The sequence below is a fragment of the Cyprinodon tularosa genome, unplaced genomic scaffold (genome assembly GCF_016077235.1).
Source record: "Cyprinodon tularosa strain WSP-4 unplaced genomic scaffold, ASM1607723v1 ctg107, whole genome shotgun sequence".
Lineage (NCBI taxonomy): Eukaryota > Metazoa > Chordata > Actinopteri > Cyprinodontiformes > Cyprinodontidae > Cyprinodon > Cyprinodon tularosa.
This window is the reverse complement of record NW_024037860.1, coordinates 1,784,034-1,802,693: the sequence shown is the minus strand read 5'-3', so window position 1 is coordinate 1,802,693 and position 18,660 is coordinate 1,784,034. Positions and strand designations below refer to the sequence as shown.

Sequence of the window (18,660 nt, the reverse complement as noted above, 5' to 3'; positions counted from 1 at the left end):
CTTGAAAAGATTCAGTTGGCTTTTAGTGTCAGCATAGCAAAAACTGGGCATATTGTCACCAACTGACTTTTTTCTTGGAGTTGGTCTTCCTCCACTTAGAAAGACATAAGCAGAATAAAAGTAGGAGGAAGATGAAGAAACTGGTCTCTTTTTTTTTAGAGGCTGTTTTTTTGTCTTGGCAACCTTCTTGGTTTTTGTTTTATCAGAGGTATCAGTCGTCTTTGCATCTTAGCATTCTTTTTTTTGGACCTGCTGTACTGCAGTAGATATTGACAGGACTTATCTTTTTAGCTTGGCAAAATGAACCAAGGATTATTAGGCTTCATCCTTAACTAGAAAGACTTACAATACTTTTCCTCAATAACAACACAATATCATAAAGAGAGTCTCAAAATCTTCTGATTTTATTACAAAAAAAAACTGTTTATGTACAAATAGATTCAAAACGATTAGTGAATATCATCTACATATTCCCAAATATGTAATCAGACTGGGGAGACTTGGTTACAATGCAGAAAGATCAGAGTGCATAGCAATAGGACAGAAAGCTGGCTCTTTGTATTTATACATTTAAGAGTATTTTATGAAGGACCAACTCTGCCATATTTAAAAATAAATACAGAAATAAATAAATGCTCAATAAATGTATAAGCATACAATTAATTGCCAACAAAAAAGTGAGACATAAATGTATATAACTCTTAATTAGCTTCTTTATTTATTTGCCTTTGTAATATTTACCTTATTTATATAGCTCCGAAGCTGACGGCAGCCAGGTCCGACCACAGCCCATCTGAAGCGGCCCTCTCTCGGCATAGCCGTGTGTGAAGCGTGTTGGTTATCATTTTACTACATCGGTCGAATCTACAGGAGGAGAGTCTGATGTCGAGTCTGAAGTCAGAACTTGAGTAGGGACTTTGCCAAACTTTGCCAAATACAACAAAAAATCGCCATCATAGCCTGGCTATAGACCTGGCTGCCGTCAGCTTCGGAGCTCCGCTGGTTGCCACGGTCCTCTCAAGTTCGTCACATTTTCTTTTAAATTACGCATTAAATCTGTGAATGGGCCATATGGTGATGCTTAAAAGTATAAGGTTCTCGCCTCAAATGATCTTAAAACATACTTTTATTGAACAACAGCAACAGAAAAGAGAACATTTAACTTACAGGTGCTGGTCATAAAATTAGAATATCATGAAAAAGTAGATTGATTTCAGTAATTCCATTTAAAAAGTGAAACTTGTATATTATATTCATACATTACATACAAACTCATATATTTCAGATGTTTATTTTGTTTAATTTTGATGATTACAAATGACAACAAATGAAAATCTCAAATTCATCATATCAGAAAATTAGAATATTGTGAAAAGGTTCAAAATTGATGGCCCCTGGTGCCACACTCTAATCAGCTAATTAACTCAAACCACCTGCAAAAGCCTTTAAATGGTCTTTCAGTCTAGTTCTATAGGCTACACAATCATGGGGAAGACTGCTGACTTGACAGTTGTCCAAAAGACGACCATCGACACCTTGCACAAGGAGGGCAAGACACAAAAGGTCATCGCTAAAGAGGCTGGCTGTTCACAGAGCTCAGTGTCCAAGCACATTAATAGAGAGGCGAAGGGAAGGAAAAGATGTGGTCGAAAAAAGTGTACAAGCAAGAGAGATAACCGCACCCTGGAGAGGATTGTGAAACAAAACCCATTCAAAAATGTGGGGGAGATTCACAAAGAGTGGACTGCAGCTGGAGTGAGTGCTTCAAGAACCACCACACACAGACGTATGAAAGACATGGGTTTCTGCTGTCGCATTCCTTGTGTCAAGCCACTCTTGAACCACAGACAGCGTCAGAAGCGTCTTGCCTGGGCTAAAGAGAAACAGGACTGGACTGCTGGTGAGTGGTCCAAAGTCATGTTCTCTGATGAAAGTAAATTTTGCATTTCCTTTGGAAATCAAGGTCCCAGAGTCTGGAGGAAAAGAAGAGAGGCGCTTCATCCACGTTGCTTGAAGTCCAGTGTAAAGTTTCCACAGTCAGTGATGGTTTGGGGTGCCATGTCATCTGCTGGTGTTGGTCCATTGTGTTTTCTGAGGTCCAGGGTCAACGCAGCCACATACCAGGAAGTTTTAGAGCACTTCATGCTTCCTGCAGCTGACCAACTTTTTGGAGATGCAGATTTCATTTTCCAACAGGACTTGGCACCTGCACACAGTGCCAAAGCTACCAGTACCTGGTTGAAGGACCATGGTATCCCCGTTCTTAATTGGCCAGCAAACTCTCCTGACCTTAACCCCATAGAAAATCTATGGGGTATTGTGAAGAAGAAGATGCAATACACCAGACCCAACAATTCAGAAGAGCTAAAAGCCACTATTAGAGCAACCTGGGCTATCATAACACCTGAGCAGTGCCACAGACTGATCGACTCCATGCCACGCCGCATTGCTGCAGTAATACAGGCCAAAGGAGGCCCAACTAAATACTGAGTGCTGTACATGCTCATACTTTTCATGTTCATACTTTTCAGTTGGCCAACATTTCTATAAATCCTTTGTTTTTATTGGTCTTCAGTAATATTCTAATTTTCTGATATGATGAATTTGAGATTTTCATTTGTTGTCATTTGTAATCATCAAAATTAAACAAAATAAACATCTGAAATATATGAGTTTGTATGTAATGTATGAATATAATATACAAGTTTCACTTTTTAAATGGAATTACTGAAATCAATCTACTTTTTCATGATATTCTAATTTTATGACCAGCACCTGTAGTACTCTGAGCTCTGTGAGTTAAGAAGATGGACCGCCAAGCCAACCAATGAGCAGAAGTTGACTCTCTAGGACACACCCCCTCCTCATTTGCATAATGACATAGAAATGCATAGAGAAATGTAAAAAGGGCAGAGAGAAATAAACAGCGGCGAAGAAATAACTAAGGTAAAAATACGACGGAGTATTAGGGCCACACATGAGGAGAACAAATATTTTTGTCATGACGAGATTAAACTCGACATGTCAACTTTAAAGTCGACATGTCGACTTTAAACTCGCCATTTCTAGAATAAAGTTGAAATGTCTTGTTGAGTTTAATCTCGACGTGTCGACAATAAAGTAGAAATTGGTTCAAGAGAGCCAACCGCTGCACAGGTTACATGCACAGAATCCAGAATCAGACGTGCCTTGTGTAGATGATTTGGTCAAATTGTACTTTCTGTGATGATTATACAGTTATACAGTTGCAGCACGTCAATGACTACCTTCACTCTTAAAACGCAGACTGCAGCTGTGGAGCGCGGTTGCTCTTTTCTCCAAACTTTGGAATGCCGAGATTAAAGTCGCCACGATATATCAACTTTATTCTCGAAATGGCGAGTTTAAAGTCGACACGTCGAGATTAAACTCAACAAGACATTTCAACTTTATTCTCGAAATGGCGAGTTTAAAGTCGACATGTCGACTTTAAAGTCGACATGTCGACTTTAAAGTCGACATGTCGAGTTTAATCTCGTCATGGCAAAAATATTTTTTCTCTTCATGTGTGGCCCTAATACTCCGTCGTATAAAAAAATACAAAGGAAGAATAAAACAGACAAAAATATAATAACATGCACATAAATAAATACTTAAAAATATAAGTAATTAAAAAATAAAGTTGAAGATCGTAAAGGACAGAAAAATAAATAAGGTAAATATTACAAAGGCAAATAAATAAAGAAGCTAATTAAGAGTTATATACATTTATGTCTCACTTTTTTGTTGGCAATTAATTGTATGCTTATACATTTATTGAGCATTTATTTATTTCTGTATTTATTTTTAAATATGGCAGAGTTGGTCCTTCATAGTATTTAGATGTCCAAACAAGAATCATCATGAAAAAGAAGGCTTAACTTACAAAGATTTCTGTTTTTTGACAACTGCATAGACAAAGAAGGAGCAGCTGTCACCAACCTTAGGTACGTTAAATACAAAGCTACCCTCACCAATACAGCAGTTCCACTGTTGATAACATATTGCAGGTATAGTTGGTTTATAATGTAAGATAATAGTAGAAAACAGGCACAGCACATCACTGGACACTGTGAAGAAAACCACCCAAAAAAGGAGCCAAACCAAATGTCCCTCAGGATTATTAGTGATCCTGAAGGATATTTATTACAAGTTTCCTGGACATTTTACAGTAGAAAGGGGATTGGAATATTTCTAAGTGAACTAAATTATTTGAACCATTACTTTGACTAAAAACGTATGCTTTTAAAAAACAAAAATAGTTTATAGTACATGTGGCCCACTTGCTATCAAACATAGTTGTACAATAACAAATGCCAAATTTGCTTCTGAGCAAAACATTATATGTACAGCGATACATGAGAAAAAGTGCATTTTCAGGAGAACAATGTCCTAAACCGGAAACCTTTGTCTAGAAAGTTCAGGGTTGTAAAGAAACAAGTGTATACATGTACAGTAATGTTCAAAGGAAACTCTTAGGAAATGCTATCTATAGGCAGCACCATTCCTGAGAAAATAATCTCTACAAATCAACATTGGCCTGTTCATCACACAATCTCCAGTGTAAAAAACACAAACAAATACCGTAATCATTGGAAAACATGTAAAAAAGGTATAAGAAGAAATCACAATGTGGTCCTGCCAACGACATTGTTCTTATATCACGAAGATTATTATAAAACTTGAGGACAGCCTGGCGTAGCTGTTACAGTAAGTGCTGTGAACAAGTGTTTGCCCCATACAGACATTTACAAGGCTTTTTTATTATTATTTATCAGTCGTTAATATTTAATCTCAAAGATATTCCTGCATTATACAAATTTATCAGTAGTTAACACTAATGTATTTAAATTAGGATTCCATTTATGAAGAGTAAATGTCTATCAGAAAAAAATCTTTTCCATATGTTAAAAAGTAACCCTTTCTCCACACATGCAATTATTGGATCATTAATTAACTGTTTTTACATTAATTATTATTTATTTATTTTTACCATAAACAGGGCTGATAACTTTCAGACCTTTAAAATCTGTAACTGTTAAAGCACGTTAACAAATCTAAAAATGTGTCAATGATAAGGAATTTGAGAAAAGATGAAAAACAAAGCAAATGACATCTATCATTATGAAAAAAATGTTGATTAATCACACTAAAACTTTGGGACTCAAGCAAACAACAGTAAGATTTTTTTTTTTAAAGAATGGGATCAAATTCCTAAACATTCGTGTAAAAGGCTCATTACGTCATTTGGATACAGACGGTAGTGGATGCTTTTAAAGGTGGCAGAACTAATAGGTTTACTGGGTAACAGACCTTTATGCAACCAAGTTGGTTTACATAGCTTTTGCCATTAATAAAAGAACCCACCATCTGCTTATGTGTGTTAATTGTTTTTATGAAATTGATGTACTAAAACATCAAAATGTAAAGTAAGTCTATATGGGCCAATTTATTATCCCAGCACTTCTGTTTCATTTGGACAATCAGAGAAGCAAACCGTAAAACATCACCCCAGGCTGAGTTCTTGCTTTTTAATTCATTTTATAGATTTGGCAAATCGCTGTGCTAATTCACTACTGTCTGTCTTAGCTTATTTTACAAAGACAAAAGAGTGAAATAGAAAAAAAAAATAATAATAATAAAAAGTAGCACTGAATAAAGGAAGACTCTGGCTACCATGCAGCTATTGTCTATGCAGAACTTTCTACTTGCTGTGTAATGGTTAATATATAAAATGCAAGGGGAAAAGGCTTTAGTTTTTCCCTGAATGAACTCTCCATCCGCACAAATACCTTACAGATTACCTACAGCAGCCTGTTCATCATCACTTTCTGGATCATTATTTTATTTCTGCTTCATCTGTAAGCCAGCGTTTTTTTTCCGATGTCATGATTTGCTTTTCCTTTCTCCTTAGGAAGCGTTCTCCTGCTCCGAATCTCTGTTTTGGTGGTGCAGTCATGCAGAAACAGAGGGTGTCATGTCGGCAACCTCTCAGCTTCATCTGAAAACAGAAGGCCAAGGAATACTTCACATTGCCATGTTATGATAGTGAATGGAGCAACTCCAAAGGAAGAATGACAAAGCAGATTTTCTGACCTGAGGGGGAGTTGTCCTCCCCTGCTGTGACAAACTGCAGTTCAGACTCCAGGGCAGCAATAGAGCTCCGAGGACGAATGCATCGGTCACCTGAGAAACTTCGACGGAGTAATGCCTGAAGACATGAAGAACAATTAAGTTAGTATTATTGTGGCAGTATTTGCACAAAAATTATTTTTTTTTTTATCATCTCACTAATAGTAATGGATAAAAAGGAAAATCCTCAATTTTTATTTTTATTTTGAAGCAGCACATTCCACACTGGCAGGTTTGCTGCATTGGATAAGGAAACATAAACAGATGTTTGTAAAACATTTTAACCTTTTAAAATTTTGTCACCTGATAGACACAAAATGAAATGTAAATTATGAGACATTCTGACACAAAGTAGCAAATAATTGTGAATATCTTTGCTGCATGGAGGAGCAGTTGTTTGTATCGACGCCTTGCAGCAAAACAGGTCCTGGGTTCAACTAGCAACTTGGGGTCAATCTGGATTGAGTTTGCATGTTCTGTCTGTCAATGCATGAGTCATCTCCAGGCACACCATCTCACAGTCCATTTTATGTTTGTGCATTATAGGAATCAAAGTTCAGAAACAGAAGTGGCGTAACCTTTACCACTTCTGTAGAAAAGGCTTAATTTTCAACCAAAAAAATGAAGACAAAGATATTTTAATTCACTTTGGTGCATATGAAAATGGGGACCAAATGAACACAAATAATCGTCTCTGCAGATATCAGTTTTATGAGGGTTACTTACCAACTTCACCGAACTTCCATTTAAAGTACAGACAATTGAATATTAAATTAGAACAAACAAACCAGTTTAAGGAATAATATATGAAATACATTTATTATTGTGCTATAACTATCGAACGGGTTTGCCATTTTTCATCTTATACTTTCTGTTTATTCTCTTATTTTAGTCTCAGGCATTTTAACTTTGGTTGCACTGTAAAAAAAATATTTGTATTTGTGAGATGAAAAACTAAATGTTGGACAATAATTCAAGTTATTTCAGAAAACAATGGTAGCTGTAATCTTTACTTTTATCAAGTGTTTCCAGTGCTTACACCTTTAAGTTGTTGATCAAATTCAAAAGGTAAAAGTTCAGATAACTTTCATGTTTTTCTTGTAAAATGTGGGAAAAACCAAGTTTCTGAGTTGGCCTTTTGAGGCAGAGATTCAATGTTCTTTTAATGTTCCATTTCAACTACATAAACAGATGTTAAAGAGAATCAAAATTACATTGTAGGTTCAGGTTTAGGATAATGAAACCTTATTTATTTCTTACTGAAGTTTCAAGTTGACCTGTAGTTAAGTTTCCAGTAATCAGGGTTTGAACTGCCATGAAGTGGCCTACTGTTTTTTTGTTAACTGCATGTCTTACATATGGTTAACTCCCTTTTTACAGCAGTTCAGTAACTTTTGTCTTCACAGTTCTCCCCAAGCTTCTTTATTCTTATTCGGCCTTGGTATGCTCCCTGGTTGCATCATTTTTTGCTTGATTCTTCTCTTACACTCCTTCCGTTTCAAGTGTTTTTCACTTTGTTCCAGTATTTTACATATAAGTTTTGTTAAAGATTAAAGCTCTTCATATTACCGCTAGATGTATTTGGGTCCAATGGAAAGCCAAAAATATTTAGGAGTAAACAGCAAATATGTGAAAATAAGCTTTCTGGTCTAAACTCTGTTTGATAAACCAATATGTTGCACATTACCCTAAGCAATTATTCCAATGGTAAAACGTTTTAGTTGCAGCATCATCATTCTCTGGGTGGATTTCAGCAGGGATTGAGAAAAACACAGCAAAGATGTTAGAAAACCTTTTAGAAACTGCAAAAGACTTGCAAGTTGGAGAGGGGCTCTATGTTCAAACCCTAAAAATACAGTCACAAAACCAATGGATTGGGTTAGCCTATCTTAGTAACATAAATTAAGGTTGTGATTGTTATATGATAATCTGTAATGAAGTCCAAGTGGATGGAATTGTGAAAAAATACAAATGGAAGCTATTTAAAGAAACCTGTAGGTTTACTCCATCCTATCTTTAAATGCAGCATGATAGGAGTTACACTAACTAATCTCCCAAAGCAGGCTTTTGCAGCTATGGTTGAAAGCTTGCCTTGCGTGTCATGGGGCTGGTGGGGGCAGAGGCACTGCTGTAGAGGCTGAGGCTGGAGTTGGACCTGCTCACGGTCAAACCCTTAGTGGTGCTTCCTGTTGGTGACAAATACTTCTCCTTGATCTTCAAGTTGGTTCGACCCTTAACTGTTAATGAGACAGGAGAACATTTCTGTTACGTTGGGAAAATTCTTAAATTGGGAATAATACTGGACATAATCTAATTATTCTGCTTTCATAACTATAAGTAAAATTACTCTAAAGGTGAAAATCCATTTTATGGTAATAACTTTGCTACACCAAATTTATTTACTTGATAACTGAATATAAATATATTTTTAGAATGCATTATAAATAAAATGTGTTATTTATAATTAACATGATCGAAAAATATGTTGGCATAATATAAAAAGAGAAAGGTATATATTAAATATAAATTGACATTGAAAATCCATGGTAAAATACTATAACATGTGTTTTATATATATATATATATATATATATATATATATATAATTTATTTTTTTTATTTTTTTAAACTTCTCCTTTTTCTTTCTTTCTACCACTCTCTATTTTTCAGACACACCTCTGCAGGGATCATTCTTCACCAGAAACTCATCCAGAGCTGTCCAGCCTCCTCCAACCCGAACCATCAACGTGCTCCGCAGGATTCGAACCATCCGAAGCTGCTGGGAATCTCCAAACTGTACCCAACAGACCAGGAAGTTATTGCATAGAAGAATTCATAGCAATGAAAATTAAAGCATGAGAAAAATATAATTTTTCTCATGCTATTAGTTTGATAAACATTTTGCAGAAACCTTTTTAACCTGTATTCTTCTAGAATTTGTATTAAGTAAAGTAACTCTGAGATAAGAAGTGCTTAGAAAGAATAATTGTTTGCCCAATAATTTTAGGAACCTTAAAGCTACAGTGTGTAATTTTCAGCGACATCTAACGTCCAGACTGCAGACTGCAGCAAAATGAACGTCTCCCCCCCACCGCTTCTCCCCCCCAACAGTACGGCAAGCGTTAGGGGACAAAATGTCTTCCACGACGTCGGAATCACCTACCTTCTCAAGTGATGAGGTTTGTTTACATAGATAATTTTACAGATAGTATTTCATTAGTCTGTGTAGGGTATAGATTTCATGTAGACTTTAGATAATAAATATACCCGTTATTTTTTCTACATCGTTGTGACGTTTTGGTGAGCTGCTTTGCATGGTGATATAAACAGACGAAGGAATTGTAGTCATTAGTTTAACAGCAAGATTGTGTTCGCTGGAAGAATATATATTCCCCGTTTACAGAGTCCAAGTCTTGTTTGTGGCACGGGGGTTACAAGGCAAGGAAGAGGGAAAGGAAGAGGGCAGAGAGGCCGGGGTGAGCGTGCAGCTGGGGCCAGGCGAAGGAGGGGAGCCAGCGGGGTGAGAGCAGAGGAAGAAAGGCTTGAAGATCTCCAAAGGAGCCGGAGAGAAGTAACCGAGGTATATATCCAGAAAATTATTTTACAGAAAATTACTGAATCATTACCTGTGAAACGTCAGGGACGTTGCTGAATAAGTATACTGGAGAGTAACAGCATCATCACGCAGCATGTTATTGTTTTAGACAGGTCTGAGCATCCTGTACTCCAAAAACTGCAGTGATATTAGACAATTGTGTGTGTAGGATTAATTACCTGTCCAAGAGAAAACTGGCAGCTTGAGCGTCACTTTGAAAACCTTTTTCCTCCATCAGTGACTTCCATCGTGTAAATGCCGTGCCAATGTTGATCCGTGTTTTTTGTCGTTTCTTGTCACGCTTGCGTTTATTCTCGTCGTGTTTCCGCTTCTTAGATGACGGGGGTTCGGTGCCCGCCGCTTTTCGTTGTGATACAGAGTAGGCATGATCCTCCATTCGTCTGATGTTTGGCCACACAGTGCCAAACAGTTTGCAAAGTCACTCGCGCCTGCCGCCTTGTTCACCTTTCTTGTTACTGAGGCGCAGTATACCTGCTTCTTCTTCTTCTTTGGTTTCAGGCAGACTAAACGCTTCTCAGGCATAGTACTGCCATCTACTGTTCAGTACCGTCTCAGTTAATCTCTCTCAACTTGCCGTAGTTATTTTCGAGCGTAATGGGCGATCTCGCAATCGCTAGTTTGTTGCCTCTGCGCTTGCCGTAGCGCAAAGATGTCAGCCTCCATGGCTGCGAGACCCGCTCCTATGTAATTATAAATAACGAATTCTAAGGCAACGCAAATATTATGGTTAAATGGCTGAGCTCATAGGTGATGATAAATAACATAGTTATGTATAATATATTAAATTTCTGACTTTATATCCCTGTAATTATTACACACTGTAGCTTTAAATAAAATCTGTTGCAAAAAACTGCCAACAGCAGTTACCCGATTAAGGTATCGAAAATATTTGTTTGAAATGTAATCAAAGCATAAATGTGCCTGTTCTTTAATAATGAAATTAACTAAATCATGTTAGTACTTTAAACCTGTTTTATTTTCTCCTTTTATCTTTTGTCCAATAAATTGTATTTGCTAAAGGCAGAATTCCCACACCTGCTTTAACACTATTTTTGTCTCATTACAAATATAACAGTACATTTTTTATTTAATAAAAAAAATCATTGTAATATGTTTGCGAAAAGGCAATTAAAAGAAATATGAATCATATGGAAGAAGGTCCGGGACCAATTTTCACGTTTTTTTGACATCATCACCCTGAACACACCATCATCATCATCATGCAGCCACCATGACCTTGACCTAAATAGAACAATCTTTAAGGGTCAGAGAGACTGTCTATAGTCTAACGGACCTTTGTTTCAATAAAGAATGGTCAAAATTTCTGCACTGTTGGTATTTGAAGAAAGAGAAGAAACACCACAAAAGGTGTCATTCTTTGTAGAGAAATTCTACAAATAAATGGCTAAATAAATGTAGTTTTGAATTGTAATTTCTCAAATTAAGTATAAACCAAGTATCCTTTTTTTAATATAAAAATGTCCACACTACCTTATGTGGTTCTATTACTGTAATGGTAACATGACTAAATCTGGAGAAGTTTAAGGGATGTGAATACTTTCAAAGTCACTGTTTATGACCGAGTAACATTTGAACATTATGTTTTCTGCTGACTATCTATAAACAGTTTTGATTGACTGGAGAGAAATGTGATTTGTTTTGATGTTTTGTCTCAAAAAAATAGGACTCACCCTGTATCTATTGGCACTTATTTGCTCCACCTGGAATCTCTTGGGGCAACTACACTGTGATACCTGTCGACTCACCTATGGTGAGAAAAACCCTACGTGTTAGTGACATCAAATACTGTATGCAGCAGAACGTTTAGTGAAAATGCCCCTTCTGTGTTTACCTCTTCATTAATTTGATCTGCGTCCAGTGTTTTCCTATAGGGGTCTCTGCTTGGATGGAGCGCACTCACAAACTCGTAGTAGTCAATGAAACCATCGTTGTTCAAGTCAAAAATGTTTGCTACGGCATTCATCTCCAGAGAGCTGCTTGGAAACGCTAAAATTAAGAAGTAGGAAACAAAGGATAAAATGATTTTGATTAATCTTGGGTGAAGACAAATTTCTGGGTTAAGCACGATAAATACTGAGAGTTTTACTTGACGCAAGGACGTAATCAATGAACTCCTTCCGGGTAACACGCCCATCCTGATCTCGGTCAATGCTACGGAACACGTCTAAAATCCGGGACTTCAGATGACTGATCCATTGATTATATCGCTTTCGCCAGATATTGAAGTCAAAGTTGGCAAATTCCTCCATCTACAGAGATAAAAAAAAGGATAAGATGCTTTAAAGTAATCCCAGGGACATATCTGCTTTAGCGAAGCAGTGTAATAACCTCTCTGAGCATCTGCTGGTGTTGTTCCAAGCGATTCTGTCTCGCCACAGCCATGTGCCAAAGTTTCTGCCACTGACTGACGAGCTGAATGAGCTCTGGGGTCTGAGGGTCAAGGTGCTCTAAGGGGACTGGTGTGACAGGTGGCAGCTTCATAGTGCTCCTCCTCTCTGCATAGGGACACATTCATATAACAGTCCAGGTATTAGACCAGAGTAGTTGGTATTTTTTCAACACATCCTTAAAAAGTTCAGTTTTTTTCAAGTTTGAAGATGTTTCGCTTTCCATCCAGGAAGCATTTTCAATTTAAAATGGCAGAATTAGTGCTGTTTTCCAAGCTTTATAGAGTAGGGGTGGACTCAGGTTTCAGCTCTCAAAAACCTACAATGCAGTGATAGAGTTGATTCCTTCCCGCTATCATAATCCTCATCGCCATGCAGGGGACCAAGACATCTTCCCTGGTCAACTAGGCCAACAATGCCCCTAACGACCCCCCCTTATCAAAGGCATAGACCAATATTGGGTATTGAAGGCTAACAAAGACCTCAACAACTCCCCCATTACTGAGGGGCAGACCTGATCTTCCGGTTCAGTTTGAATGTTTTATAAGCCAAAAAACTGCTTTGTCAGGCTACTCCATAAAGTCTGGAACTCAATGCTAATTCTGACATTTTGCATTGATAAAGTTTCCAGGATGGGAAGTGAAACATCTCCAAACTTGGAAAACAAAGTCAAGTGGTTTGTTTTTTTAACTTTTTTGGAAAGACTATGACCTGGATGACTGAACATCTTCACCAGCATCCTTAAGTGCATTTAATGTTTTTAGAAGTTCACTGTTGAGATGTAAATTTTAGTTATCCTACTTGCAAATGTCCTCTTAATGGGGGAAGCTTGATGCTTAGGAATGATCTTGTGCTTGCAGGATTTTGTGGCATTTTCGATCTCTGGGAATTTTTTCTTCATTTCCTCCATAAATACCTGCAGAGAGCAAATTAAATGTACATTACATGGCATCATAGGTCAAGTAAAGCTGTGCCCAGTGAGCATCTGTCTCAGGAGGACAGGTTGTACCATGTGCTGCTCAATGAGTTCCTGGTTCTGCTCTGTTGTCTCGGACAGAGGCTCTTCCTCTCTGAGGGTGAGAGACTCCTCTGCTGATGAGATCCAGTCCAAAAGCCTCTGGACTTCTTCTTTTTCTGCTTCCAGTGATGCCAAGCTGGCGCGGATCTTCTCACCCTGCTGTTGGGCCCATGTCTGAACCTACCTCAAAACAACAGAAAGATCACTTAAAGGTTAGCCTATTTTCACTGATGATTGTTGTTAGAGCAATACTTTTTTACAATTAATGCACTGAAGTAACACCACTAATGGTAACACTTGCCTGGGTCATATTGTTGTTTGTAAATTGTACCTAATGTTTATTTTCTGAGAAATTATTTTCCTACTCAAAATGCTTTTTTCATATTAATCGTTCCAGTAAGTAAAACCTTTTTTCCCCACATTCTGCTTAATTAATAACGGCTCATACCATTCAAAACAACATGTTGTTTTGAATGGTATTATGAGGAATTACAACTAATGTTTGGTATTTTGAGTATCAGTGAGTATTTAAATTAATTTGAACTATTTAAAGGAAAATTCCGGTTTTTAACACTTTTAGCCCATTTTCTGTAGTGTCCAGGATGAAATCGAATGATCAACAACAAAAATTTTGACAATTGGTCCTGTCTCTGCTATTTGGCTCATGCAGAATCCCCCCCTGGCTGCTTCAGAATGGCTTCCATAGTGCATGTCCGATAATGTCCTTAAAACAACCTTAAACGTTCTTTTTTAAAAATATGCTACTCACCGGGTCATCAGTGCTGTTCAATGACGTTCCAAAAAAAGTTTTGTAAAGAAAAAACGTTCCTGTAGTGTTTTATTTAGCATTTTGTAAATCCCATTGAGTTCTGTTGGAATAGTCAATATCCCTCCGCCACCGGAAACGGAAATGGGGCCTGTTTACGCTTAGTTGTAGTCTTTTCGCAAGGCCCAAGTGTTTATGCTTCACTCTGTGTACTCCGACGTCGAGGTGCTAACGTCTCTGTTAAACACTTTAAAAAACTCTGAAAATGGAATACGAAAGGTGGATTCTTGAGGAGGACATATTGGACTTTGAGTTTGACGGTAGAGGATACCGTCGCCAACTAGTGGTCTGGAGTGTGCAACGCTTCAGATTCGAACGGGAAGCGGAAGTTTATAAGCGGTTGTGATGTATCGGAAAAAATAGTTCTGGGATTTACAAAATGCTAAATAAAACAAGACAGGAACGGTTTTTCTTCACGAAACTTTTTTTGGAACGTCATTGAACAGCGCTGACGACCCGGTGAGTAGCATATTTAAAAAAAAGAACGTTTAAGGTTGTTTTAAGGACATTATCGGACATGCACTATGGAAGCCATTCTGAAGCAGCCAGGGGGGATTCTGCATGAGCCAAATAGCAGAGACAGGACCAATCGTCAAAATTTTGGTGTCGATCATTCGATTTCATCCTGGACACTACAGAAAATGGGCTAAAAGTGTTAAAAACCGGAATTTTCCTTTAAAGTACAATTATTAAGTAAATTACTAAGTCATAGCTGCAGACCATGATATAGAGAGACATACATTTAGAGGATAACAGGAAGGCTAAATGGATAAGGTTATATAAGTTTTATAATATATATATATATATTTTGAACTTTCTACCTCTGTTTTGAATCATTCAACATTCCACTGAAAACCGTAGTAATAATGCAGGGATCTACTACTTGATGCTGAGAAAGGAAAACCCTGTGCTAGCCATTCAAATGTTTAAAGATGCTGAAGGCAGTTTAAAGCGTCAACTCTGTGTTCACTTTGTCTTTCTTAAAAATGGATTAATAAAATCTGGTTTTACTGTTTCAAAATGATTAACTTAAAAAAGCTACTCTGAACAAACTAAGGCTACGTTCACACTGCAGGCCTTAATGCTCAATTCCGATTTTTTTGTGAAATCGGATTTTTTTGCGTGTCCGTTCACACTTCCAAGTATATGCGACTTGTATGTGATCTACTGTGTAAACTGAATGCGTCCAACCGAAGTGTCCCGCATGCGCACTCGAGGACGCGATGACGTCACACGTAGCAAGCGTCCTCAGTGTTTGCGGAAGTAAACATGACTCGTAATACCGCAGCGTATATTGCGTTCTTTAAGTTATTCTCCAACAGGAGCAGGCACATTACGAACGAAATCTTTTTAAGAAGATCAAAAAGAAAGACCCTCCCCCGGTTCCGGTAAGACCCTTCGAGTTTGGTCTGAATCGAGCTTTCTAAATATGAATTAAGTCAGCAACCTCACTTTCTCTCCATTGACTGCTCTCTGTGTTATCTTCCGCCATGGTTGTTAGTTTTTCCCGCCTCCGCTTAGTAGGACGCAGATTAGTAACGTTTAGTAATATTTGTCAAGTATCAATGACGTGTAGGTCGGATGAATGCGACCTGGCCGTACAGACACAGGTCGCATTTGAAAAGATCAGATACGTATCGGATTCAGGACCACATATCCAAGTGGCCTGGGTCGCATTTGAAAAAATCCGATCTGTGTCGTTCAGACTGTCATAAAAAGATCAGATACAGGTCACATATGGGCAAAAAAATCGGAATTGGGTCACTTCAGGCTGCGGTGTGAATGTAGCCTAAGATACTCAAAAGAAATCAACTTTATGAGACACAAAGCTTAGAATTTGGCTACAAACACGTTAAAGGCACTCACCTCCTCATAGCGAGTCTTTGTGACACTAATCCAAGATTTGAGGGTTATTATTGAATCTGGATGACAGGAAGCCAGGATCTCCTCACCCAGATTTTGGATGTTCTCCAGTTCCACAGCTTGAGTGTGCAAGGCACGCAGAGAGTCCTTTTTAGAATAAATAACAGATTTATTTCACATTTCCTACCATAAAAAATATGTTGCTGAAATTTGCTGAAATATGAAGAACAAACAGTTATTTTCTATTCTCATGTTTAACTAGATGTTTGTTTCAGAAAAAAAGTTTCCATCAGACTGAGTTTCAAACCCACCTGGTTTTATTGCCACTGGGCTTATCAACAATAGACACTCTAACCTTCACAGAAACTGATAAGATGGAGGGAAAAAAAAACTCAAAACTAAAGAATCTTGTAATACTGACCTCGTGCTGTTTCTGGAAGGAACGCAAATGTTCCTCTTCCTCTGGAATGACTCCATATTTTAGGATCCTCTCTGCTTCTGTGAGCCTCTCCATGAAAGAGTGAACAAGACCATCAAACTTCATTGCCTTTGGAGAATAAAGGAAAACATACATTTAGGACAGTTACATCTAACTTAGAGCTTTGGTTAATGTTTTTATTTATTATAAGTATCCCAGAGTGAACAATCTAAAGAACCACCTTTCACTATAATCACAGCTATGAATCTATATAATCTGAAAGGAAAATTTCAACAGAAAGTGATGCTTTACTCTGTCCAGGCTCACTGTCCCAGCAGTTGATCCACAACTTTATCTACAACTTCATTTAGATGTTCAAAATTGGCCTGTTTTTCAGTGTAGTCCTGTTTCTCTGACTGTGACTGGCTGGATGGGCTCTTTTTCATCCTGGCTTGGGGCTCATCTGCCTGGCTGTATGTTTCCTGGACGTGGCCCCCTTTGGAGCTGGTTCACAGTTGTCTTTTTTTATCTCTGCTTCTTTTTCTATGTCTGCTTCTATCTCCTTGAACCCCAGTCGGCCTCAGCAGATGGCCGCTCACACTGAGCCTGGTTGAGCTGGAAGTTTCTTCCTGTTAAAGGGGAGTTTTTCCTCTCCACTGTCGCTACAAGCATGCTTAGTGTGAGGGACCACCTTCGAATCAATGAGTTGATGCAATCAACTGGTTTTTGCTAAGATAGAAAATTCCCAAAAAAAAAGAAATTTGAAAACAATCCACTGGACCTTGTTTCCAAATGTGAATACTTTTTGCTTCCCATCCAAGAAGCTTTTAAATTCAAAATGTCGAGAATAGTGTTGAGTTCGAGGTTTCATACAGTATGCCAACATTGCTGCAGTAGCCTAACATTGTTGGGCTACTGTAGCAACATTGTTGGGCTACTGTAGCAACATTGTTGGGCTACTGCATGACCTGGATGACTGAGAATCTTCCCCAGCTTAGATAGAAAACTTTGAATAAATTTGACTGTATGATCTGGTTGAATTGTAAAGTGCCTTGAGATGACATGTGTTGTGAATTGGCTTCATATGAATTAACTGACTTGAATGTTTAGCTCCATATGTGTAACGAAATTTTTGTTGTTTTTTTTCCAAATGCATAATGCTGCCACCATCCTACCTCATAGTATAGCTCAAGTATAGCTTTACACTGTTTATTGTTGCCCCACCAAACATATGCAATTTGGCTCTATAAGTGATTTGTGCCCTTCATTCTTAGACATTCAGTAAGGTCTGCTGTTGTTGAACACCTTTCCTTTTTATTATCAGGTGACAAATTGAGCAGTGCTCTGAAAGACGTTTAAGGCTTTGAAGTTTGTTTTATAACCTCACCCTTCCATATACCGTTGCACAATCTTCTCCCTGACCTGCCTGTCAGGCTAAGCCCTTCACATAACAACTGGGTTGAACATGAAATTAAAAGTTCTTTTGTTGCAAATGTTGCACTTGATTTTATTAAAGGATTCATCAGAATTACAGGCATTAAAATTAAGTTTAGATAACTTTTCAGATTTTTCATTTTATTTATTTTATTCATGTGCGCTCTTTCAAGCTGTTTAATTGGTTAAAGGGGTTTAATTGAGTAATAAAACCACTTTAAAATTCTGTTTGTGAGTAAACTTTGAAAGTCAGCTTATATTGACCTCGTAAACATCAGGTTGGCTTAATTGACATCAAAATTTCACATAAAATAGATTGCAACTTTAAAGTATATCTGAGCGACTGCATAATTAAAAAGCAGACAGAGCAGTATTACCTGCTGTAATGCAGCCTCTAGCCTGTCCTGTTTGCTCACTGACAGTCTGCACACATCATCCCAGCGACCCTCCAGTTCCTCCATCTGCTCCTGCAGCCAGTGAGCATCTGCAGTGCTGCTTCTGGTCAGATCCCTTACAGAGCGTTTTAGGGTCCTTATGCATCCTGCTCGTTTCCCCAACTCCTTCTGGAAGGCCTTGGAAAAATAAACAGCAACTTCATTCAGTATTAATTGAGCAATAATAGTACTCATATCAGAGTAATACTAGATATGGAAAATGAACTGATCCCAATTTGGTTTGCTTCAATTTGTAACATTTTAGCAGCGCTTTTGTCAAAGTATGAAAGAAATACCTTATGTTTGTCTATGAGACTGATAACTATGTCTTTGTCTCCACCAACAGGGACATCCTCTGCAAGATGGGGCTCAGCTCTGTACAACCAATCATTTAGTGCATGCATAGCATCAGTGAATCTCCCTGAGAACAGCAGTGCTTCCTCCAGCTTATGTTGTCTTAAAGACAAAGAATTTACAACAGTGTTTAGTCTTC

The 18,660-nt window shown here is 37.8% G+C and overlaps 1 protein-coding gene across 1 annotated transcript in view; it reads right to left on the bottom strand.

The window, feature by feature from the left end:
- Window positions 1–4,116: 4,116 nt before the first annotated feature.
- macf1b (microtubule actin crosslinking factor 1b) overlaps window positions 4,117–18,660 on the bottom strand; it is a 50,282-nt gene continuing 35,738 nt past the window's right edge. Inside the window, exons 29-42 of the mRNA XM_038289977.1 lie at window positions 18,464–18,623; window positions 18,111–18,305; window positions 16,303–16,428; window positions 15,885–16,028; window positions 13,184–13,372; window positions 12,976–13,090; window positions 12,116–12,282; window positions 11,874–12,036; window positions 11,619–11,773; window positions 11,458–11,532; window positions 8,827–8,944; window positions 8,242–8,387; window positions 6,115–6,229; window positions 4,117–6,019 (exon numbers count right to left, since the gene is read on the bottom strand). Of these exons, the coding sequence (XP_038145905.1) occupies window positions 5,994–6,019; window positions 6,115–6,229; window positions 8,242–8,387; window positions 8,827–8,944; window positions 11,458–11,532; window positions 11,619–11,773; window positions 11,874–12,036; window positions 12,116–12,282; window positions 12,976–13,090; window positions 13,184–13,372; window positions 15,885–16,028; window positions 16,303–16,428; window positions 18,111–18,305; window positions 18,464–18,623 (1,894 nt within the window). The 3' untranslated portion in view covers window positions 4,117–5,993. The remainder of the gene's footprint in view (window positions 6,020–6,114; window positions 6,230–8,241; window positions 8,388–8,826; window positions 8,945–11,457; window positions 11,533–11,618; window positions 11,774–11,873; window positions 12,037–12,115; window positions 12,283–12,975; window positions 13,091–13,183; window positions 13,373–15,884; window positions 16,029–16,302; window positions 16,429–18,110; window positions 18,306–18,463; window positions 18,624–18,660) is intronic.